This window comes from Periophthalmus magnuspinnatus, chromosome 19, assembly GCF_009829125.3.
Source record: "Periophthalmus magnuspinnatus isolate fPerMag1 chromosome 19, fPerMag1.2.pri, whole genome shotgun sequence".
NCBI lineage: Eukaryota > Metazoa > Chordata > Actinopteri > Gobiiformes > Gobiidae > Periophthalmus > Periophthalmus magnuspinnatus.
The window spans coordinates 10,761,751-10,786,002 of record NC_047144.1 but is presented as its reverse complement, the minus strand read 5'-3'; the positions used below and the strand labels follow the sequence as shown (position 1 = coordinate 10,786,002).

The following is a 24,252-nucleotide window of genomic DNA, read 5'->3' as shown; positions in this document are numbered from 1 at the left end:
ACTAAAAATGTAGTTTCACAACTAAATTCACACCCAGATCTTCAGAAGTGTTATATAACAGCAGATGTTGATTGCCCACATGGTCCTGCACCAATCAAGAAATGCAATATTAAAATTCTTAAAATTACAAAATGACTAATTTATAAAGTGAAGGATAAGAATATAAAGTACACAGAGTAGCAGGTTCACTGATTTGCAACAATTAAATTGAAACTTTCATCCATGATGCTTGCATTTCTTTTGTCCCTAGACATTAATGATACGCATGTTATAAGCAAAACAGGAGGCCAGAACAACGATGCCAAGTTAAACATAAATGTTTTAATGGTACTATTTACAAAAAAACAATTCTGCTTTTGATTAGGTTAACTGCTGCAACAATCGAACAGGTACATTGACATCTTGCTTAACTACAAAAGAAAAAAACAGTGATTGAATGACTGTGGCATAAAAGAAAAACAACCATATATTTTTTGCATAGCAATTAGTTACTTAGGAGGGGCAATTGTGTGGTTATGAGTGTGGGGTGGCAAAAACAAAATTTCACCAAAAGCAAAAGTAGTCTAGAAGATTCAGATCATATGTTCAAACTATTAACACCAGAAAGTAGATTCCCTTAAATTGAAAAACCTGAGTTGGGGTTGGCTTTAGTTGAGTGGGTGCCGCTACATTTGGATAATTCATATTTGCAAGACAAACACAATTATTCTTGTCAAGCCGAGCCAGTAAAATGAATAAGGGCTTTGTCATTTTTTATTTTGCCACAATTTACTACAGAAATGTAAAGGATACGGGAGTGAAGTTGATGGTATAATCATTCCCACTGTGATTGGTTGTATCTTAGTAAGTAGTGCTGTGATAAAACTAGCATTCGAGTAGCATGTTCAGAGCATGCAGCATTGTTTTCTGTTGGGCAAGTGCTCTAAAGGACATCCCAGTCGTCTCGCCAGCACCCCATGTTTTGAACTCAAAAAAGACACACGGCAGGGGGAAAGACAGACGATTTCCAAAGATAAGGAATGATTTTTTTACTTTTACTATTTAAACACAAAAGAAAATGAGTTGAGCTGGAACAGACAGAACATACACAAAAATAAACTCCAGGAATGAAAAACAAAGAAAGCAAACCAACAAAACTAGACTTGGCAGTTGCAGAAGTGCTGTGGTGACAATGACCAAGGGGACCACGTCTCATGTACCTGTGGGTCTGGATGAGGGCCAAACAGGAGGAGGAGGAGAGGGGGGGCATTTTTCTTGTTTTGTTATTTGTCACTCCACTAAAAATGTACATGGGAATTACAAGCAAACTAGTCAATAGAAAACACCCTTTGGCCATATTTTGAGGAGTCCGCTACATAGTGCGCTACAAGTGTACACGCGACATATGAACACCACTAAGCCCCCATGTACATTGTTTAGCCTACTACAGAAATCATTTTTTGTAACGTGTTGTTTTTATACTTTTTTTTTTTTTTACATTTATCCTTTTTTTCTTGTGACAAAAACAAGTGTAGGGAAAGGCTTCTATCTCCATAATATTCACTAAAAACTGTGAAAAGTATTAGACTGATGTTTGAATATCAAACAACAGGAACCCATTAATATTTTATTTTGCTTTGAGGTTCTGCTTGTTAATGCCAGAGAGGAGCTGCAAGGGGCGCCGGTCAGTCATTTATCGGTGGGATGTCCTGTGTTTGGGGGCGTCTTCATCACAGGGCAGGTCCATATCGTCTGAATCCAGCCTCCCAAAGGCTGTTGCTCGGCAACCTGAGATGCTCCTCATCCTGGGCCTGATGTCGGGGTCGGTCTCGGGCTCTGGGGCAGGGTCTTCAGACAGAGGGAAGCTCCGGCGCTCCCACGGCGCCACCGTCTGGAGGGAAATAGACCGGTTTATATACATTCAGAATGATTATGACTTTGTCTAAGCAAAGTATCACCACAGTAGAACAAGTGAACTGCAAGTTGAGGATAGAGAACACAGAAACGGGTTGTTGAGCTTCACAACACTTCCTTTATTCATGCATTTGTGGTATCACCACACATTTTTACCACATGTATTTTGCAGTGTGCTACATGCACACTCCATGTATGTCCAAGCCTCCTCTGCCCAATCATCCTTCTAACCTTGTACTTATCTCTCCAATGAAAATGTCCAATGCAAAATTAAAACTCCAAGTCAAATAATGACATACTGTAATCTCATCCTGTCCATCACTTTCATGGACAGGATGAGACTTGCTCTTTATGGGACGTTTCAGGGAAAATCAGACTGCTGTGTGCAGCAGTCTGATAAGGCTCTATACTCAATCCCATTCAAACCTGACCTTCCCTTAACATGTATTTCTGTATTATTGCATGCAGATACCTCAACTTTAACCTCTGCTGAACAAACCACCTAATTTTAAATCAGATTGACAGCCTGGTACATACTCGTTCTTCAAAGGAGAAGTCTGGTGTGGAACAGCGTGTGTCTTCACTGGAGAGCAGGCGGTGAGAGTCTCGGGAGCAGGGCGTGTGGGGGTTGGAGGTGGTGTCCGGGCTGGGTGGGCTCAGGGGCGACGGCACATGGCTGTAATCGTGCAGCAGGGGACAGTGTCCGGGGTCTGGGGATGCGGGCTGAGGCGTGGGGGGGTTGGTTCCACACAGCAGTGGCGTGGTCCGACCATCTATAGATTTATATGACCTGGGCATAGAGAAAAACTTAAGGATCAATAAGTACTGTTGAGGTATCACTTCAAACACTAACTGTCTATAGAATATTTTGTACTCTAAAATTACATATTCGTAAACACCTGTTTTTTTTAACGAGAATATAATTTCAGAATATAGGATTACAGTATACATAAAAAAATTGAATCTCATATTTAACCATTTCAAAAACACATTAACATCGTTTCAAGGACACATATATTTTCCTTACACTGACCTGCTCCCTCGTCGTTTGGCTGGAGCCAGAGCCATCCAGGACCAGCGGGACCTCTCCTGGTCCTCGTACGGCTGATGGAGCTGCACAAAGGCTGCGTCTGACAGGTCCTCCACCTACAGACATCACATAAACCAATAAGAAACACACTCCTAATAAGCTAAACTACGACTGATCTCTACAAGCCTGCTCTTAAAATATGAATCTTGAAAAAAAAAAACTTGCCTCCCGTTGATCTTCCTCTTCAGTTATTTTCTGGGAGAAAATATCCACCATTCGCCAACTATGAAACAAAAACAAACAGCTCTGAGCACAGGAACAGCTGCATGTGGGTTGTGAAAGTCAGAACAAGTTTACATGGATCGTAAACTAATCACTTTGGACAAGTGGCACTGGAAAAACACCATGACCTGGGCTTTACTTGAGCTATACTGGGTGTGTCTGAATGTAGTGTGACTCAGGGCAGACCCAGAGCCAACATGTCCCAGAAAGAGTGAGTGAGAGTCAATGAGGAGGAGAGAGTGAAAGAGTGAGAGAAAGAAGGAGAGAGAGGGGAGGAGAGAGTGAAAAGAAATAAAGAGTGTGATAGGAAAAAGGGAGAGAGTGAAAGAGGGAGAGAGAGGGACCAAGAGAGTGAGAGAGTGCAAGAGGGGGAGGAAGAAGGGGAAAGAGTATGAAGGAGGGAGAGAGTGTGGTGGATGCAGTCTAAATATTTACCTGGGTGTGAGGATCTCTTTGTACTGCAGCTTCTCCACTCGGGTGGTGGCTGCCACAGACATGGGGATCACGATGTTGTTGATGTCGAAAGAGCTCTCACCTCTCCTTCTCTTGATTGGCTGCTGTTGAGGAACAATTAAGCATGGATCAGGTTACATTGTAAAGACACGTAGAAAGTGCAAAGGGACGCAAGCAAAAATGCATGAAGGCTGTCACTGTCCCAAGGGAACTGAAGGAGGCCATTTTCTGCTTTAAAACACGAAAAGAGCCGAATGGATGAGGAAAAATACAGCCAGAGAGAAGAGCCTATTGTATCAACTTTTGACCACCAGATGGAGCCCAGACAGTGATTTTTCAGACCAAATACATGAAATATTTCTTCTTCCCAAACAGCTCAGTCTCTTTCATTTGATATTAGCACCATTAGTATGGTAATAGTCTAGACAAATATTCTACTATACAATTTTTTTTAAGTAGTGAGAGTGCTTACAGGTGTGGTTATGATGCTCTGTGCGCCAGGGCCCAGCGGTGTGGAGTTTTCAGAGGACGTGGACAGCTGTCGGGTGAGGGGGCTGTGGAGGGACGAGTGCATGTGGGCCAGAGTGGGGCAGGGGCTGCTCGAGTCCAAGAACAACTTGGGAGATGCTAAAGAAACAGTTAAATAGTGGTTACCATAAAACATGTGACCTTTAGACCCATAAAATGTGAAAAGTGACTATATAGAATTATAACTGAATCATTAAAATATTTGCTCTGAGCATTTGTGGGATGCCTGATAACTCACTGTCAGAGCGGTCCAGAGATTGCTCTCGTAATCTCTTACGACTGAAGCTCTTGTCGTAGGGTCCGAGGGGGGTGGACGTCTGCAGCCGCTCGCTCTTACACTGACTGTCCAGTCTGGACGAGTTCAGCACAGCACTGCTGCTACCACCACTGTCCAGAGACCTCTGCTTCTCACGACTCTTATAGTGACCCAGTCCTGGAACAACACAGCCCATGTTAGAGCCTCCTATGGCTCAGACATTCACAGTATATCTGACTAAAGTCTCCTTCGCATACAACATCAGAGGCAGAGTACTTACTGACTGCCATAAGTGAGTTGGTAAACTTGTGCTTCTCTTTGGAGGAGGATAACTTGTGTTTGAGGGAGAGTTTCTTCAGAGGTTTACGTCTCTCTAGTGACTTCATGTGCCACTGGCTCTTCATCACCTGCTGCAGGCGCAGACTAACACTCACGTCTACAGAGAGAGAAGGAAGAGGAGGAAGAAGAGGAAGAGCAGGGTTAAGACACAACACATGACATAGGGCCTATGTATGTGACCAGAACTAGGGCCGTTGTGTGAGGGTCACTGCTGTAAAATGTGACACCAGCGAGTGGTTCAGTAAATCTACTCTAAAAACTTCCCGGGAAGAACGCTGCCACTCCTTGTTTGTCTTCCTTCAAAATGTAAAATAGGAAATGTCTGAGTAAACTGTTCCTTTAAACAGTGACAGCACTGACCGTCAGGGAAGGACAGAATGGGGTGGATGCCAAGATCCAGCCTTGACAGGCGCTCAAGGGTGGGCAGTTCAAACTGGGGGTCTTCTCTGGGGGTGGGCCAGCCACCACACATCACACAGCTCGGGTTTACTCTGCAGCTACACTGGACACAGCTTCTGGGGGCCTGAGAAAACAATGCCGAGTTAGACTGCAGATCAGAGGACCAGTGAGAGGTACACAACACGAAAGAGCAGCATTCAAATATGTTTGTAATATTGTGGCCTTCTGATATTTAGTTTTTAAATGATTTATAAACCATTTTGTTGGCAAATAACCAAATCTAATTACAGCCACTTAAAAAACAAATCTATACATTTATTTGATAATAACAGGAAATATAACTACTTTAAAAATGACAGGATTGTCTTGAGTCAAGAAACATCTGAACAGGTGCAAATGCAATAAAGCCCCAGAGATCAAAGACACTGCACATCCTCCACCACAGAGGCACACGTTACTGAGCTCTGACATGCATTTAAAGCCATTAAGATTGTGGTACAAATGACACTTCATTTAACATCAGCATGTCTACGGCCTGCAGGGAACTTGAAAAACTTGGCTGAGTTAATAGGTCAGATGACTTGCACATACAACAGAGGAAGATCTAATCACAAGCACTAAATACCAGACTTACACTGAGCTACTGAGGGAAGAGCCATGCACAACTTTTTCCAACAAAAACTTGTGAGGTGTCACAAGGTACAATAAACACTCTTTGTTGTAGAACTTCAATTGTATAAAAGTAGGACAGGATCATTTAAAGTCTGCCATATGGAAGCATAGTGGAGATTACATAGCAGAGCAGTCTGTGCAAACACTGTGTAATAAAGTGAATATAGTGTAACAGAAGGAAAGCCATATTTCCACACAATTACAATAATGACATTATTAATCCCTCTACATTGGATCACAAATGAGAACAGTGTGTGAGCCTCACCTTGCCGTTAAGGTTGGGCACAGAGTTGGGCTGAATGAGGCGCCGTCGACGACAGCTGACGAGGGGTCGTGTCCGGGCAGCCACACATGAGCTGTCAAGGGGCTGCAGGGGCCGAGGCTCTGCACACTCTGCCATCCTGGGACCACGACACAACAACGGGATTTGAATTTCACTTAATAGTACAGCAAACATAGTTTACCATGTTAGGTACCATAAAATATAGGGAATTTACCACTAAGTTAGTTAGCGATTCAATATAAATATTTCATATAAATGATTAAATACACCAACACAGCAGAAAAGAGGATTTTGTGAGGCAGGGAATCCAGTATAAAAACCTATGCCCTAAATGATCTGCTGTGGCAACTTGTGCAAAATAACCTGTTTAATTACCCTTGTTCTAAGATTACCAGACACCGCAGCGAATAAATTATACAAGATGATGTCGTGGAACTGCATTTACAAACCACAGACCCCACCCACAGAGAAACTCCGCCCTGTTCTCAAGATCTGCTTGAGTTGTTACCTGCTGAGGACGCCATTAACGGGCTGTCCATTTTGACCTTTCCAGGCTCCCGTAGGCTCTGCATTGGTGCTGTGGGTGGTGACTGTGTGCTCCAGCCGCTCTGAAGCCACGTCCTGCAGTGACAGATAAGACGATTCAGAGACTACACCTCCCATCAACCCCCAGTGACCACAGACTGTTCCGCCAAATGGAGATATTTTAAGGCGGCAGCATAAAGGACTGCATCCAACATCCTGGTCATGTGCTCTTAAATTATTTAGTTTGATTTGAGAAGAGACAGGGCGCTGCCACAAAAACACACGGCTCTGCTCTCCTTTTAACCTCAGGTTTAGAGAGCCGTTACCTAAATACAACCGGTATTTAGATAACAGCTATATTCTATATTAGAATAAATGTTATTATATTAATAATGTAATTTACCAAAGTATTCTTTGATAAATTGAAAGTTTTGTGTGACACTTCACCCTCAACTAAAACAATTAAAAAGGAACAGTTGATTTCAGATGGGGTTGAAAAATGTGAACTGATTATTGTTATCAGGATTATTAAAACTGTCAAAATCACCCAGCCAAATTTACTAGTATCATAAAAGGTAATTTACCACCAAAACATCAGCTAAACAGGAAGCTCCAACATCTATCAAGGTAAAATAGCACTAAAGATCAAAGTTCCTGCCTGGACTATTTCAGAAGGCACACATAAAAGAAACCACTTCCTGTCAGTGTTTTACAACAGACATTCACCAGAGCAAAGAACAATCTCTCTATAAAGAATTAATATTGTACAAAATTACTCAAAATCGACTTCACTAAAGAAGCATTTATTGAGAAATGCACAGTTTACGTTGCTTACCGTACTATTTACAGGCTCTGATTTGACTTCTGTAACATTAGGAGCGACACCTCCCAACTCCACTGAGCCCTGAGAGAGTAAAGGACCCAAAATTCAAATGAAAATCAAACTAACAATACTGATACAAATTGAGAAGTATTTTTCTTCACTACCATGGGACAACTACTAACATTCCATACCTTGCTGGCCCGTATTTGGCGGTAGATGTCCGTTTGCTGTCTGATGCGGTATTCCAGGTCGGAGATGTGAGCCTGGAGCCAGTTCCAGTGACTGATGATGGCTGCTCGCTCCACTGTGTAGCGACTCTCTGCCCGTTTCCATCTACAACACCAAAAACGTGTGTTAGAGTAATCAGGGGACATCAAGTTAATTTTGTTGAAAATTTTGGCAATGTTGTAAAATATTGGCCCATTCATGTTTCTATTATGAACAAGGACTGTAAAACCCCTTCCTGTGTTAGATTACATATTCTTAAAACATATTTTCTTAGGAAAATGTGAACCATCATGAGCCAAATGAACCCAGTCAAATGATTGTGAATATAATTGTGCCCAAAGCAATCGTGACATATATAATCATGACTATATTATTAATACAGCATTTATGTTTTCCTCCAAGATCCTTCACTTGGTTCACAAAAATTATGCATTATAACTGGTCACATAAGAATGGGTTTTCAAGAAATACAGTCATTTACCATTGTAAACTCAAAAGTCTCAGAAGCAGAATATTAAGCCTATAGTGTAATTATAATTTAAATTAATAAGTAATGGATATTGATAAATATAGCATAACTAAAGCAAGTATTAACTAATAAGAAGGTCTAGGGGTGTAGTTGATAAAACTAATTCTTAGATGACTAAAGTCATGACCTATGCATTGATTAATCAAATGAAAGGGGGTGCAGCATGGTGCCGGAAAAAGCTCTCAAAATTATTACAATCTTGTGCAAAAATGATTACAATAAACAATATCTTCTTTAGTGGAAGAGCAGAATAAAGGCAAATTAAACATTCCAGTCACTCCAATTAACTTGCCCCATGCATTCTTTCCACTGTTGAGCTTATAAATCTTTTAAATCCCAATAATTGTATTAACAATATCGGTCAACTAAAACACCAACAACTGATTAGCTGACTAAACAACTAAATGACAACAGCCCTACAAATATCTGAAGTCTATTTACTGTAGTCCCTGAGAGCATTTCCCGTGTCAGACAGCAGGGGTCAGTGTATCAGCACCTCGTTAGGCCTTGCACAGCTGCAGACACCTTGAAAAACCGGCCTGTTGTGAACAAACAGCTAGTCTCCTGCGTCATCGCACATACTCATTACTGAATATGAGATTGTGGCTCTGCTCATTCACTCCACTGTCAGCATCCCGCACCATCTGAGAACACAGAGCTCCATTTTCCCACTATGACACACAGAATGGGCATTTCAAAGGGAGCAGACGAGAGGAAAATGTCTGCTCCTGCACCGTGCGCTAGTGGCCATAGAGGGAGCAGTTTCACCCTGAAGTCAGGCCGCAGAGGCTGGTTGAACAATGAAAATAATGACTCAGATAGCAGACAAAGATAGACTTTGCACTCTTCTTCTCCCCCTCCCTTCCCTGCACACAGCTCTGTTTTCAATTTCAACAGTCCAGCAAAACTAGAAAAAGCCAATGAATTTAAATACTACAACGCAGACAGGAGTAGATGGAAAATGAAATTAAATTGAAAAAACAACCAAAACGCTGGAATAAATGAGACTATAGGGAGGAGGAGACAGCCTGAGGAGCAGACGGACTAAAAAGCAATCTACAGTCTAGTTCTGCGGAGGGGGTGGGGCTGAGGCAGGAAGTGGTGCAGCAGACAGGGGCAGAGCGAATAATCCGACCAGGAATCTTATGTTATTGGGAACTTTAAGTGGGAACAGCTTCTATTGAGCACAGAAGGACAAGCCCTGACTTTTCACTGCAAAACAAAGGCTCACTCACCGCATCAAGGACATCACTCTAAAGTGCTGCAATGCCAGGACTTGTAGTTTTAATTTCTCTACATATTATAGACCGTCTTATGACTGTTTTAAACATAATGTGGGGATTTATTTCTGTTAGCTTGTGAAATAAGATGTTCTCTGGGGCTGTTTAATAGTGACTAGCAGTATAGTCCAGATGATTACAATTTTAGTGAACTAACACACAAATACGGAAAAACCATTTAACCCGACAATAGGCTTTATTAAATCAAAATGTTAAAAAAATAATTTCAGCTCTAATGTTCACAACACCATGTACACAGCAGGAGCTTGATCCAGTAGACCAATGCAAAAGGAAATCATTTGGTTAACTCCCCACAAGAATGCAAAACACTGTAGGTGTCACATCAGCAATACACAAAACTAAAAAAAATGCTAATAAACATATCAAAAATCATATATATAAAAAGTAACAGGACATTTTTTGACGGTTCGTAGAAGCTTTGCCTAAAACTAGACAGAAAAGGTCATCCGGAGACAATGACAAAGGCAGTTGAAAGCAGCGTCCCGCGTGTTTTAGGAAAATGTAAACCGATCTTCCCAGGAGCAAAGCCACAAACAAAAGATAATGACAGACAAAGCTAGCATTAATCTTAAGTTTAGTGGAGCCGGAGGAAGGGCTAAAAGTGCTGTTTGAAGTGCAGTGCTATTATTGAAACACTTGTACTACTGATGACCTTAATCGTCAATGTGAAGGAAGAGGGAGGTGGGGGGGGGGTGTTGTCATACAGAGCTCCGCCCCCCTCCCTCCAAAACCAGGCCATATTTTCCTCCCCCCTCCCGTTACTCCAGCACAAAAGCACCAGCGGCGATCACTACGGTGCGTTTCCTACATGTCAGCACATTCTGCATTGTGCTTCTGTCTGGACACTGCACATATGTTGAACCAGGGCTGTTTCATGACACATTGACCTGTCTAAAATCAACAACACTGTCCTCTGTAATAAGATGATGCTAAAGGCAGCCAAACAAACAGATGGATAAGAAACTAAGAATCCTATGTTTATTTTGTTTTTAATAATTGTGCTTTGAATCTCAAGGAAAGACACATTTTGGACGAAAAGTACGGCAGACTAAATAACGCAACAAGCCATTAAAACAAGGTCCTGAGAGCACAATATGAAGCTTCCTTGTTCACATTCCTTTGTCATAAAAGTCCTTTGCAAACAAACAACCGTGGAAAGAATAACTAGCTGCTCTTTCTCCATCTTGGCACAGATTCGACAATGAAACTATTCAAGTTACGGGTCTTTGTGAATTTATGAGCAGTTTTCCTCTCACAATGAGTCAAGCAATATACCACAAACGATAACAGAATGTTGTATCAGAAAATGCAATAATAAACTTTGTAATTCAAACAGTGCTGCATGAAACCAATGACTTATGCTGATTGATTCATCTGATGCTTATTTGTGCTGACATAATGACAGTATTCTGGATGTGATGTTTATGTGCGCACAGAGAAATGAGAATACTCACATCCCTGTATATATGCGTATCCTGGATACTCCGGGTGGGATGTGGCATAGAGCTAAATAACCAGTCTTTTGCACATTTATATCAACAAACTGACAAATAGTCAAATAAGTTAATAAGACTGTAGAACGCGGTCACAGCTTCAGTGACAGTTCAAGACAGGCAGACAGCCAGTTATTAGTCTACCACTACAGCCACCTATTTAACACCATCCATGTGCTGTATTTCGTTTGTGATACAAAAATGTTCTAAAAAGGCCAGGTAGAATTTACAGCCGTTACCATATTTATTTATTTATCTAGCTTGGCACTGGTATTGATACATCCCCCACAAGAGTATCACAGTTTCTCATTTCCCGGACTGGCTTATCCAAGATACAAAAATCAGGATACTGTGTTTACATGGACACAAAACCAAAGAAAACCAGGATACTGGAACGCATGTAAACGCATTCAATTACTCAATTAGTTGTTTAGATTGCAGAAGGCCTGTGAACGAGATTTGCACAAAAACAGACTCAGAAAAAACAATGACGCTGAAGCAAGCCTTGATTAAGTACACTTGACAAAATTTGTCATAAAAAAAATCAATCATTAGTCATTTTGATGCAATTCTTGCTCTGCCTGAGTCAAAACTTCACAGCTCCAAAAACATCTCTTTTGGAGTTTGTGTACAGTACAGATAACAAATAGTCAATGACTTAATTAGTTGAGGATTATTTCAGTAATCAATTTGTTGCAATTAACTGTACAATTAAAAGCTGATAAAACTTACTCAATGTATAGGGGTGTACAGCTATTCTGAACATAGAAAAGAAGCTATGGTCATCTTGCACATTCAAACGTAACCCATTTTACAAAGCAAACTTTTAATGCAAATGAAGAATCCAGTTTTAGTAGAAGCCAGTAAAAATATTATATTTATGTTTTGCAAAGCCATTACTAGTTTGCAGAATGGTAGTACCAGCATCAGACTTGCCTAGAAACCCGCGTCCGCCTGCCCACACACACACACACGTTTTTTTTACTAACTGATGTAACAATTAGCAGCTTCTTGCTAATTTAACTACAGATTTTGCATGTCACATTTTACATTACAAACACAGAAATCCGTAATATTGTCCCTCCTTCAAAAAGATGCAGCTTAAGGTGTTTTAGATGCAGGAGAACAAAGTAACGAGAAATTGCTCAAGAAATACATGCTGCCTGCAATAAAAACATTCCATTTACATCAATGCACAATACTGACCTATATTCAGTCTCCACATGCACTGTAGCCATATGCTGCTCAGTGTACACATACACTGTGATTTTGTATCTTCATTCAAATAGTTTGATTCTTACAGGCCCCTAAAATGTTAAAGGCTGCACAAAACAAAAGCCAGTCTGTCTTGCAGCACAAGTTGTAGGTTCAACACCTGAAACTGAGTCATTCTTAAAACCTGACATGCATTGTATTACAAAGTGTGCCTCTTGTCCCCAGCATCTCCAGACAATATGGCTCCTCCACAAGGTAAAGCAAAGCACAGGGCCGTTTAATGTTGTTTTTGTATTGATCAGCTAATCCACATTTAATTGAGAATTCAAACACTTTGTGCTTCACTGCAAATGAACAAGGGCAATTTTCTGACAGCTACCATTTTCATTTAGCTTTGTAGTACAATACAAGGGTCATCTCGGCTTTCCACCTACTTTTAATTGGTGGTAATCAATGAGCCAGTTTAGGGTCAAATTATTCACTTTGATATATTTTTTATTTAATATAATTCATGAACAGACATTCAACTGTTTCAATTTCAAAATGTATAAGTATATTTAAAAAGGTACATTATGTAACTTTCCACCTGCTTGTTACCCAGAGATTATGTGGCCTTGTCTATAATGTTTCACAGTATGGCACTTGTGATGCCACCAGGCCAAGTTACAGGTTAGATCTGTGGAGAGGTGACCTTGCTCACAGTGGAAAAAGTATGTGTTTTTCAAGGTACTTTTAGCAATAAAAGATAGATAAGACATTGTAGAACATTCTACGCATATTAATGACATCTTCATGAATACAAGCAAGTAGCACACCCCCTTCCCATCAGAAAAGTTAAATCATGCAACTTTAAATAAAGGGGTCAGATTTTTTTGGAAATGTATCACCTGTTTGAAAAGACACGGAATAGAGGAATTTAAAATTACTGAAGATTCTTTTTATATCCAATACTGCATTGATGACTACAGGCTGCTTGCTAAACACTGAATGAAATGACTATATACTGCCATCAAAGTGTTTGGGAGTGGGGCAGGAGAATCAGAGGACAATCAGACATCCGGGTGCGGGGCAGGAGAGAGCTGCAGCAGTCATTACATAAAAGAGGGGGGTTATGTAACAGGCTGTGAGTCTGCTTCGGTGAGGAACTTGGGCCGAGCTAAACACAACCAGATGTGTCAAACAGGAACGAGACCTACACAAGCGGCCAGTCACATACGTTTACGCACACGAGGGCGAAGGGAGGGGGGTAACACAGGGATACATTACTCAAGTGCAGAGTAATACTGAGGCAGAAGCATGAAAGGAACGCTGTAGTCTGGGCCAACCTGGTTACCCTAATTCGACAGGAGCAAGGCCTTTTCAAACATCTAGTGATTTTTATCCTAAGACTAGCTCAATCCGAGAGCTGATTTGATGCATCAGAATTGCAGGTCGTTTGAATTTTCAGTCAATGGTCCATTATGTAAGACCAGGAGTTCTCTGATGAGCTTTATTGTTGCCGGAGTAACAAAAAGATGCCTACACATTTCTGAAAAGAGAACAGCTTGTGCCCACAGTAACATGGGGAATAGAGCGTGTATGGTTCCTGAACTTTAATATGAATCCAAAAGGAAGCAGTCCATGTCATTAAGTACCTTAAATTATGCATCATTCAGGGGTTATAATAGGACACCAAAGCATTGGCATTTCATGTTTTACAGCTTAAAGATGCACTATGAAACATTTCCAGTGAGAGGAGACACCTGATAAGGTTATTGCTTTGTCTTGTTAATGCATCCACAGAATGATATAAGCCCATCGTTCCCTGTATTCAATTACAGGTGCTTTTCTTGCTAAAAAACAAAACAAACAAAAAAAACAAAACATGCTTGGCTTGGTTTCGTAGAGTTACTTGCTAGTCTCCATGGAGAGTGCCAAGTTTTATGCCATTCCACATTCCAGGAAAAACAACATCTCCATGAAGAAGGTTTCAAACCCTAAACCCCTATAGAAGTGTTTTGCCCCTAATTATAAGCATACAAACTGATTGCCAGCAAAGGGCACAAGGAATTCTAAATGGGCAATCTGAGCACATAAATGGCAAGAACGGCCTAGTGAATGTGTATGCACAAAAGAGCCCATCCTGGGTTACCTTTAAACAGAAACCATTGTTTCGATCACATGAAAGTCACGTAAAAACATGAATGAAACAAAACAACTCAAGGTATGTTTTATTTTTGATGCACTGTGATTAAATGTGTAGTTTGTTTTTAGAAGATGGAATTAATTTTATCACTAATAACATGAACTACAGCTTGTGAGATGTGCCACGTCATGAGATTGTTATTTAGATGTAATTGTGATTAATCTTGCCTAATTAATTAAGCCTAAACACCAGGTGTATCTTAGATGAGGAAATAATATACCAAGGAAAATGCAAAAACAGACCATAAGCATAACCTAGGACATTTAAAGTCATTTGGAATTAGGGCTGCACAATGCTGCAATCGAAAATTGCAATTTAAGTTGGCGCAATTACCAAACACAATTATTTAGATGGAAAGTATTCTGCAAAGAACAAAATCCTATCCATCTTTATCTAAAATCTTGTTGCACCCGTTTAAACGTCTGAAACATGGAGTTTTGTATTAGCTGATCAGTTCATTTGTCTTCTCTCAAAGTTGAGACAGTTGTTTTTGAACAGAATCCTTTATAAAAAAAAAAAAAAAAAAAAAAAAAAAAAAAAACATCACAAATCTCCAATTACATTTTTCTCCAAAACGATGTAGCCCTATGAAAGATCCACCCTCATGCTCATTATGCTATAGGCCGTTTGCAGACCAAAAGAAGGCCTGCAGCATAAGCACAACAACAGATGTCGTCGAGCCTGCAATCCTCTCTCAGTGCAACTTACAGGAAACCACGTCGAGAACAGGGGACCGGATTAGTCCTAGTGATACATAGAGGCATCCAAAGAACTAGTAGTAGCAAAGGAGGTCATTTTCCACGCGACGACCGACCCAGCAGAGGTTAAATAATTAAAGGGGGAGAGCCTGACGACAACGCTACAGTGACCTGACTCGAGTTGTGGTGTAAGCCATTAATTGGTAACTGAGGCAAAATGTCAGCAGAGAAAATGTGCTGTTATGGTTACATACACACCATTTACAAGAGGGATTATGCAGCAATTCACTGTGAGAAATTGTATCTGTAGTATCTGTGGGTGGTAAAACGTAGGACTACATACAAAGCAGCTTCAACTCATCAATAAAATAATAAAAATAGCAAAACCAAATAAATTATCAATAATATAGTAAGACTGGAAAGGTATCACTGGTCAGTGTCAAACCAATGGATAAACCAGGAGGAACTGGGCTCAAGATTAGCGTTTTGTATAAGAAATTACCATAAATGCACAATGCTAAGACCTCCTGAGAGGTCAAAGTTTAAACATTGTCTAGTATCTTAGTTACGTACAAAACATTACATCAACTACAATATGTAGAACAAATTGCACTGGGTGCACCTTTTGTTCTACTTACCCAACGTTGACAAGTAGCACATACCTCATTAGCCCTGTTGCTAATTTATGACGTTAATTTTATAAGCAAGCTGAAATGCACAAAGTAAAACAGAGAAATTCTCTTTCAGAAAGCCATTTCTGTGACTCACACCTACAGAACAATGAGCACAAAACCATAAAATCATTGATAAAGCTCTATTCATATCTACCAAGGTAATGTAACTTTAGCTAGACCAAGTTCTGTGCATTGAGATTAGTTTTAGCTGGTCATTTTAAGAATATCAACTTAACTTTCCTTTTATTAAAATGCATACAGAGCTCCCTTTGATTAATTAAATATAATAGTATATAACATATGTGTAATATATAATAGTATGTAATCTAGTTAAGCAGTAGAAATGATTTGATTGCACATATGTTCATTTATCAAGTTTAAATTTTAGCCTTTAATCTAATAAAGGACACATTTCACAGAGCTGTTGGTTTTCTTGTAGCCATGTATTTATTATCTCTTTCAGATCAGCACTTCCTGTTTAAACGTCAGAGGTCTCGCTGTGGGCTACTGCACTTTCTGTCCTGATGAGGTCAACATTGAGAAGCTTTATTTTTTTTACTACAACACTAAATCAACACGAATAACCTGGTTCCACTTTTGATTTGAAATGTCACTTTTTATTTGACAGTGTAATCATTTATGTGTGCCTTTAGCAAATGTTAAATAATCTCATTCTAACACTAATCAAAGGTTCAATGCATAAAGAAGACATGAAAAAGGACAATAAAATTTGGTGTTAGCCGCTGCCTTGTTAATAATCTACTATATTCTGCACAGGTCAGTTAGTCCATTAAGGCTCCTGACCCACATGCTATACTGTGACTTTCCACCACTTACAGCTGCAGGAGTAGGGAGCCATGATGTGAACTTCCCCTGATCTGCATTTGCCCTCATCACACCAGGGTCCATCTTCTGGAAAACCACCACTAACCTCAACATCCTGTTTTTCACTTATATTTATATGAAAATAGAAGAACAGAACATTTGGTTTTACACTCTCCCATTGCCAGAACTGTAGTCTATTCATGTCTACACTGGATACAGGAGGATGCCACCCACACACCTACAAAGCTCCTAGGGCACATGGTATCTCTGCCTACCCCTCCCTGGAGTTTTCCTCAACCACAAGTGACTTGTAATTGTCATTAGCACCTGCTGTGGTATAGTAGTATAATGCCTTCCCTGAAAACACTGATTCTTCACCAGGAGTGCAAGTGAGATGTGATAAGTTAATAATCTAAAATGTAAATGCCATAATCTATTTTAATGATGAAAACTTTATCCAGAGCAGCCCTCATAAATGTCGCAGAGAATCACATAAGCATTTGTTTCCTGTTTACGCTTGTACTTACATTTTGACATGTCTCTGCTCAATGTCCACCCGGGACAGCTCCTCCTCCTCCAGGTCAGAGTCCCCTCCGGAGCTACTCTCTGTCACGTCCGAGTCGAAGGCGCTTTCAGCCGAGTGAAGGTTTGCCGTTCCACTCAAGTACAGCCGCTCCAGCTCCAAAGGCATGGAACCACTTTTCAGGAACCTGCCGAGACCATCTTTGTTGTTTGAGTGTCGCCCAGTCCTCCATGTGGCCGTGGGGGTGGTGGTCTCCGACTTACGGTTAGTAGAAATTAACCGACTAAGAGCGGTGTCTAAAAAGCCCCCGAGCTGCTGCTGAATATGGCGCTCCACCTGCTTGGCCTGGACCACCTGGAGACGTTTTCGCAGGCGGCGCAGGCGGCCTTCGATCTCAGCCTGGCGGTTACTGTTGAGGAGAGTGCGCTCCCTAATGTGAGCTTCAATGGACTCGGAGTTGGAGCCACAGGGGAGGGGAGCGTCTGGTATAAGTGCACAGGATGGAGAGCCTTGTTGGCTGCTCCCAGGTCTCTCCCCATCACATCCCTGTAGTTGGTTAAGTGTGTTTAAGTCAGCCTCCACCTGTCCACCTGGTTCACTGGAGTTTGAGGCATCTTGGGTAAAGGGGGAAAGTGCAGCAGGTTGAAGCACTGTTGATTCAAGGTTATTTCCATCATTATTTTCGGAAACCCCTGAGGAATGCTTCTGTTTGAGGGTTCCTTTCAATGGAATATGCCCTGATAAAGAAGCATCTAGGGTCTCTGAATCCAGGGGCTGGTTTTGGGTGTGAGAGTCTGTGGCAGCAGAAGGCTTGTCACCGTTCACTGCTACCACGCAGCCAGAGCCGGGGATAGTGGCCAGCTTCTTGGCCAGGCCATTGACCGGAGCCATAGGCTGGCTGCCTCCGTTGGTGTTTCCACTCATTAGGGTTTTGAGATGACCACCAGAGAGTTCAATGGCCTGCCTCTTCCTCAACAGGAACTCCCCACCACCGTTGAGCAGGGAGGTGGGCAGGATTCTGTGACTTTTAAGCACTGACTGTTTGATAAGGACTCCTTGCAGCTTGATTGACTCCTTAGTTGAAGCAACAGACGTCACATCCGAGTACAGGTAGGAAGCCACCAGAGGCTGAAGCTTTCCCAGCGCAGAGGCCTGAGCCACTGGGTCAGCTTGGGGCTGCTCCTGCTCCTGATCTCCTCCACAAAAGTCAAGCGGGCACTCTTCTGGGGCGGCCTTGCCCTTAGCAGGACCACTGCTATGGATAAGGATGTTGCTGGCGTTACCGTTGTTCTCTGCACTGGCTGGGGACAAACTGGAAGAGGGGGCAGCCAGTTTGAAGCGGATGTGGTGAGCTTCGGCTGGGGCGTCGGTGAGAGCGGGCGCCATCGCAGCCATGCAGTGCCGAGAGACGGGCACCAAGGCCTGCTCCACACCACCCGCTTACTGCCCCGCCAGAGGACAGCCTGGGGAAAGATCAGAAAAGAGAAATGATGAAAAATGTTATGTAACTTTATGTCATGATACAGACAGTCCTGTGTGGCAATTCTATTACACAAAATATTTACATAATAAAATAACACAACAAAACAATACATATAGGTATACGTATAGATGTACAAATTCAGTCAATGACATGCTTGGGTCTTTGTACTCAAGGTCTACAGCCAACTCTTTCAATAAAAGCATGTGGTTTGGAGCAGAGTTCAGACTTTGGAGGAATAAATCTTGCCTTTTGTATTTAAATATATTATTTAAATGTTTAAAGTGTACAATTTTTACTTTAATGGAACCCAAAAAATTGCAATCAAAAAAGCCAAATATGCTATAACCAAATTATTATTTTCATCATTTTGCCCATCCCTAAACACAAATGAAAAGCCATTGGAATGTTTAAATGTGTGTGTAAAAGTATACCTGTACTTCTAGTTCTGAGTCTTGACAGTGGAAAATTTTCATACATCATGACCATTAAAACAATGTCAGAAAAATAAAAACAGTCACATGACACAATGAGTGCTGGTAAAAATGATCACTTAATAATCTATTTTGGATTCACTGAAAAGAATTACACTTGTGTCTAAACATTTTGTTAACCTTTTGGTTTCCCTCCTAATATTTGCTTTGCTGCATCATTAAGTAAATATTTTTAATCATCCTGCAGTTTGAGATTATTATTAATATTATTATTATTACATCATTTAAAAATGGTACAAAAAGTATATTCTGACCTCTGAGGTTAAAGTTTAAACCTTATATAGGTTCAAATGTTTTAATAGTGGGCATCAGACAATTAAAAAAATCTAAATGTAATTACATTTATGCATATTATTTTCACTACTAAAATGTCCACCAAAGACGAGTGAAATTAACCAAACCCACTGCCCTACATGTGCTTGGGTTAAGTCACTGTGTGACAGGGCTGTGTAAGTAGGTGGATTTAGGCCCAGCATTAGTCTAAAGCACATGATGTCATCTTATCACAGTTCAATTTAAAAAGTGTATAATCTAGTGTCCTAACAATTGCCAACACGTAAACATTACAATTAATATATGATGTCATCTTATCACAGTTCAATTTAAAAAGTGTATAATCTAGTGTCCTAACAATTGCCAAAACGTAAACATTACAATGAATATTGTGAGATTAAGAAAAAACCGCCAGTTCATTGTATTTGCTCAAATAAAGCGGCCATGCATCCAGTAATAAAGATGAAAAGCACACTGCATCTGAGCGTATCTTCTGCAGGGTCAGATGAATGAAGGCTCAGTATTTCACCGCAGTTTCTAGTCAGCGCGCACTACGCCATGTTGGTATTTCCGAACCAGATTATGCAATACAATTCATATACCTTCAAGCCGTCCATTATGCTCAAAGCACACTGAACCAGTTCCCACCGTATCAAAGATGCATGTACACTGTCATAATTCCTCAGATTCACTTGAGCTTTCAATGCACAACTGCTATAAATAACTGGAAATAGATGCGACACAAAACCCATCTCTCTCGTTAGCCGACCATAACGTAATCATCAAAACGTCTTCCTGTTGTTTACAAAAACACTAGATGCAGCAGTTGATCCAAGAGTCATCCGCCCCACAATTCTCTCCAAGGGTAATAAGGTTATTTAATAATGGGCTGGTCTATAGACGGGATATGGTGAGATCTGACGTGGGCTTGCTCCGGTCGTTAGGACTGTTTGATGTGGTAATCGTATGTTGGTACTACAGAACAGAAGCATACGATAAAGATCTTATCAAAACCATGTCGCTCAATACATTACGTACTAATTAATGCGTTTCATTTAAGGCTAACGTTAGCCACGAAAGCTGCTGATGCAAGAAACACAACCTGCTCGCAAGCCAATGTGCGGGTCCCATAAGCCAACTGCAGTGTAACCATACCTTGCCACACCACATTTTGTACCAATCCGCGCCTCGGGGTGGTAAATGGTTATATGTCTGCCCTGTTCTACAGCACAGAGAGGTTTTAACGGAACATCCTTGAATGTGCGTGAAATACAACTTGGGCAATTCAAGTTCTGTTTCCTCCGCGTTAGTTTTGGTTCATACCGCCCAGTGTTATCTCATTTGCGACAAAAGCTGTAGTCACGCATGCGGTAACTTCGCAGTTAAAATACACATCTCCTGTTAGTAAAGGTCCACTCTGGGTGATTATAAGCCAGACGCCCCATGAGCATTGCAACTCATTTTAAACAAACGCGTAAAGACCTATTGCAGAGTACTGGAGACATGGTGTGCATTGTAATTAGATTCAGGAAATAAATACGGCCAGCGCGTCCACTGAACGTCTGGAGACTTGTCCAGTCATTGTCCTATATTACTACTTAGTGAAAATAAAACAGAGACCAGTGCAAATATGTCAGAAGCGGGTAAGTTGGGAGTAGACCTTGCGAGTGAAGCTAGCTCGCTAACAAAGAAAAAGGAGGAACCTACCACGTGACGAGGTTGCACTATCCGAGGGAATTTCGGTAACAATCCCCTGCAGTTTGTTGAAAAAAGCCAAGGGTGCTAAAGCAAAAAACAGAGTCTATTCGGTCACTTTGCCATTTATACTCCAAAAGGCACCGAGTTACCTCACAGGCCCGGTGGACACAGCCGCTTGTTCCGGATTCAGGCAATGGGCGAATCAATCTACACCTTGCTCGCTCGCCTCGCCGCTACAGCGAATATAAGACAAGGCCGAGAAATCGCGGTTTCTACACCAAGTTACTTCAGATTTACAGCATAACAAGGCAATCCTTTACCAAAAGAACTAATTCTTCGTTGACAAAAGGTAATCCAGATGGTTGTTTTACGCCAGCGCTTTTCTCTCGTTTTAGGGAGAGACGTTTAGAAAATGGCGGCTCGCTCCTCTCCCTCGGATTTGAGTCTGACAAACATAGAAGTGCTGTGTGTGTGCGCGTATGCGTGTGTGTGCTGCTGGTAGGCGGGAGACATTTCTCATACTCACCACTAGAGTAAAGGGCAGATAAGAAACGACAAAAAGCCCCAAAAAGATACCACAGGAGGGCATTGTCTTCCAAAAGACAATGTTGTGTCAATTTTACACTCGTTAACTGTATGTCTATATAATAGCTCGTTCGTAACCACAAACTATAGTCTTTCTAATGGACTGAATAAATACAATGGGAATCAACTTGCTCTGCGTCACACAACCTGTTTATCTACAGACATCCCGTATGTGCACAAAGGCATAATATATTGTGTTCGGGCAAAATTAAGCAATTACGTGATGCCACAACATAATGATATAGAAGTAGAACTATCCACTAATGTGAGAGGATCTGGTTTGTTGGTCAAATTGTACCAAATAATCTCCCCGAGTCTGCAGTACTGGCTGTGTTGTCTTTCACGCATGTTCACGTCACTTTTCACTGAAACGACTGTCAATCGCCCACAACATATGCAATGTTCACCAGATCCACGTGAGGGAGCCGTTTTACTGTCACAAATGAGTGCCAAACCTGTTCTGAGTAAATACAAAAATCCCTAAAACGCACATATAAGCTATATTAAGTACATTTGTAATAACATTTGACAGAATGCAATATATTAAACTAGATATTATAGATTGTAATTTACATTATACAATAATTACCCATCTCCTTTCAGCAATTATTCAGTGTATCCTAATTTTACAACTACATGGATAATACAAGTAACTATTCCACTGATTTCAGTGATCCATTGATTGTGAAAAGGGGTACGAATACAATTCCCATTCCATATTATATATATATATATATATATATATATATATATATATATATATATATATATATATATATATATATATATAAAATCTGAACAATAGAAGACCCAAACAATTTTCTCTTGTGTACTACTAAAATAATTACTGCTATTGTATTTCAAGTGAAAAAAGTGTAAAAAGCATAAACATGGTATAAAGCCTACCTGTAACTCCATTCCTGTCATCTTCTTTTCCATAATCCACATGGTCCTGGAAAATACCTAAAATAAAAAAGAACAACATACGTGTTTACATAACATACTATGAATGAAATCATTGGTATAAAATTATTTTGATCATTTTGACAGTGTAAATAGATTGAATGTTATAGCTGAAAGTTACTGCCATAACGTTTCCACGGACATTAATAATCAAAAAGTTTTCGTTTTCCACCAAACGGATATGCACCCGCCATGAAATAAGCATTTAGTGTAAGCTAATGCATTATTTCATAGAGGAACAAAAGATATAACAGTGTTTATCTTGCATTAATTATAGTTAAGCTGAACGATAGTTGTTTAAAGCTAACGTTAGCCCAGGTCCTGTTTGAGTCTGATGGTCTGAGGACAACGTTAGCTCAGATGCTGTTGGCCAATGAAGCTTAGCTAATGCTACTAGCTTGTTTAGTTCCCGATCCCATACTGACTTCTCAATGAATACTGTTTTTGCATGTTTACAGTTAAAATCACCAGAGAAAATTATATATAAGACGACATACTAACCGATCGTATACATAAATGCACATCTTTGTCTGTCGATTTGTGTGTTTATTTATTTCCCCCGAAATAATAGGACAAAAATCTTACTTACCTGCTTGTCCTGTTACTAACCGTTTACGACTCGATAACAACCCTCCTCTGTGCTGCGATTGGTCCATTCTCAAATTTAAAGCTTTTCATTGGCTGCTAGAGCTGTCATTCAAAACAAATACCCGTACAGCGGAAATGTGCCCCGAAAGTTCATAGCTCAAAACTTCAATATTTCAAATATTGCATTAATTTGAAAATAATTTCTCTTACTAACAAGTTTCCCATTATATTTGTGCCATTTTTCTGCAATGCCACTTTGCAGATCTCAATTCTGACACATGTATGCTAGCTAGTCATTGTCCAGCTAATACATTTTTACATTAAGTAGCTTAGTTGTAAAATCTGTTATTATAGATGCTATGTTGCATGTATTTGCACTACAATTACTTGTTCTCACTATAAATTCACGTAGCGTAATATTTTTCAAATCGTATTCAATTAAATTGCAACTCTCTTATTTGCAGTAGTTAGTTTTTTTGCAGCTCATGCTAAACAAATGGCAGCAGAGTCGAGACTCTGTTTCGTATTCACCAAGTACAACTCAAGAGAGGTCTCATAAATATAGGAACATTTGAGCGTAACCCTACATTAAGAGGCGTATAGGTAGGCCTGTGAAACGTATGCTGTAAATATTTTAAGATGATGGTGGAAATACCACTGGTATTTTAAACGGTATTCACCAAATTGCCATTAAAAAAAACAAAAAAAACAACAACTTTTCACTAGAACTATTGCTGTTTAGTAGGTCTACACAGCTTCACTGTATGGAGGGGTACGGTTAGGGTTGGTACAGTGATATTGCAGCCTTACAAAGATGGGTAGCCTCAGTGGGTAACCCACTCTACTTCTACTTGACTAGGCCTATGTAATGTTCAATAGCCTAACTTGTGGGGCTAATATCAATGGGGGGAAAAAAACTCACAGACACAAATAAAAAAAACAAAAAAAAAAACAACCACAACAATTAGACAAACATTTGTTATCAGCACACCATGAGATGAGTTATTACTTTGATGG

At 40.4% G+C, this 24,252-nt stretch overlaps 1 protein-coding gene across 2 annotated transcripts; it reads right to left on the bottom strand.

The window, feature by feature from the left end:
• Nucleotides 1-301: 301 nt before the first annotated feature.
• On the bottom strand, nucleotides 302-23,285 carry LOC117387553 (KAT8 regulatory NSL complex subunit 1-like). 2 transcript variants are annotated; one of them, XM_055229380.1, is made up of 16 exons: nucleotides 23,237-23,285; nucleotides 22,591-22,647; nucleotides 17,159-18,617; nucleotides 7,675-7,816; nucleotides 7,496-7,564; nucleotides 6,644-6,756; nucleotides 6,118-6,253; nucleotides 5,142-5,304; nucleotides 4,723-4,878; nucleotides 4,425-4,619; nucleotides 4,131-4,285; nucleotides 3,641-3,762; nucleotides 3,149-3,206; nucleotides 2,927-3,039; nucleotides 2,431-2,683; nucleotides 302-1,870 (listed from the first exon to the last, which is right to left on the bottom strand). In XM_055229380.1, the coding sequence occupies exons 3-16, from the start codon at nucleotides 18,547-18,549 to the stop codon at nucleotides 1,673-1,675; spliced, it is 3,264 nt and encodes a 1,087-aa protein (XP_055085355.1). In that variant the 5' UTR covers nucleotides 18,550-18,617; nucleotides 22,591-22,647; nucleotides 23,237-23,285; the 3' UTR covers nucleotides 302-1,672. The 2 variants fall into 2 exon arrangements, with proteins under 2 accessions (XP_055085355.1, XP_033840975.1); XM_033985084.2 differs by lacking the exons at nucleotides 22,591-22,647; nucleotides 23,237-23,285 and adding an exon at nucleotides 21,109-21,616.
• Between the last annotated feature and the right edge of the window lie 967 nt (nucleotides 23,286-24,252).

Coding starts and splice junctions, on each gene's coding strand:
- LOC117387553 (XM_055229380.1), bottom strand. CDS start 18,549: ATGGCTGCGATGGCGCCCGCTCTCACCGACGCCCCAGCCGAAGCTCAC. Junction 3,763..4,130: donor AGAGCATCATAACCACACCT/GTAAGCACTCTC, acceptor GTTCCTCAACAG/CAGCCAATCAAGAGAAGGAG. Junction 2,684..2,926: donor GCCAAACGACGAGGGAGCAG/GTCAGTGTAAGG, acceptor CTCTATGCCCAG/GTCATATAAATCTATAGATG.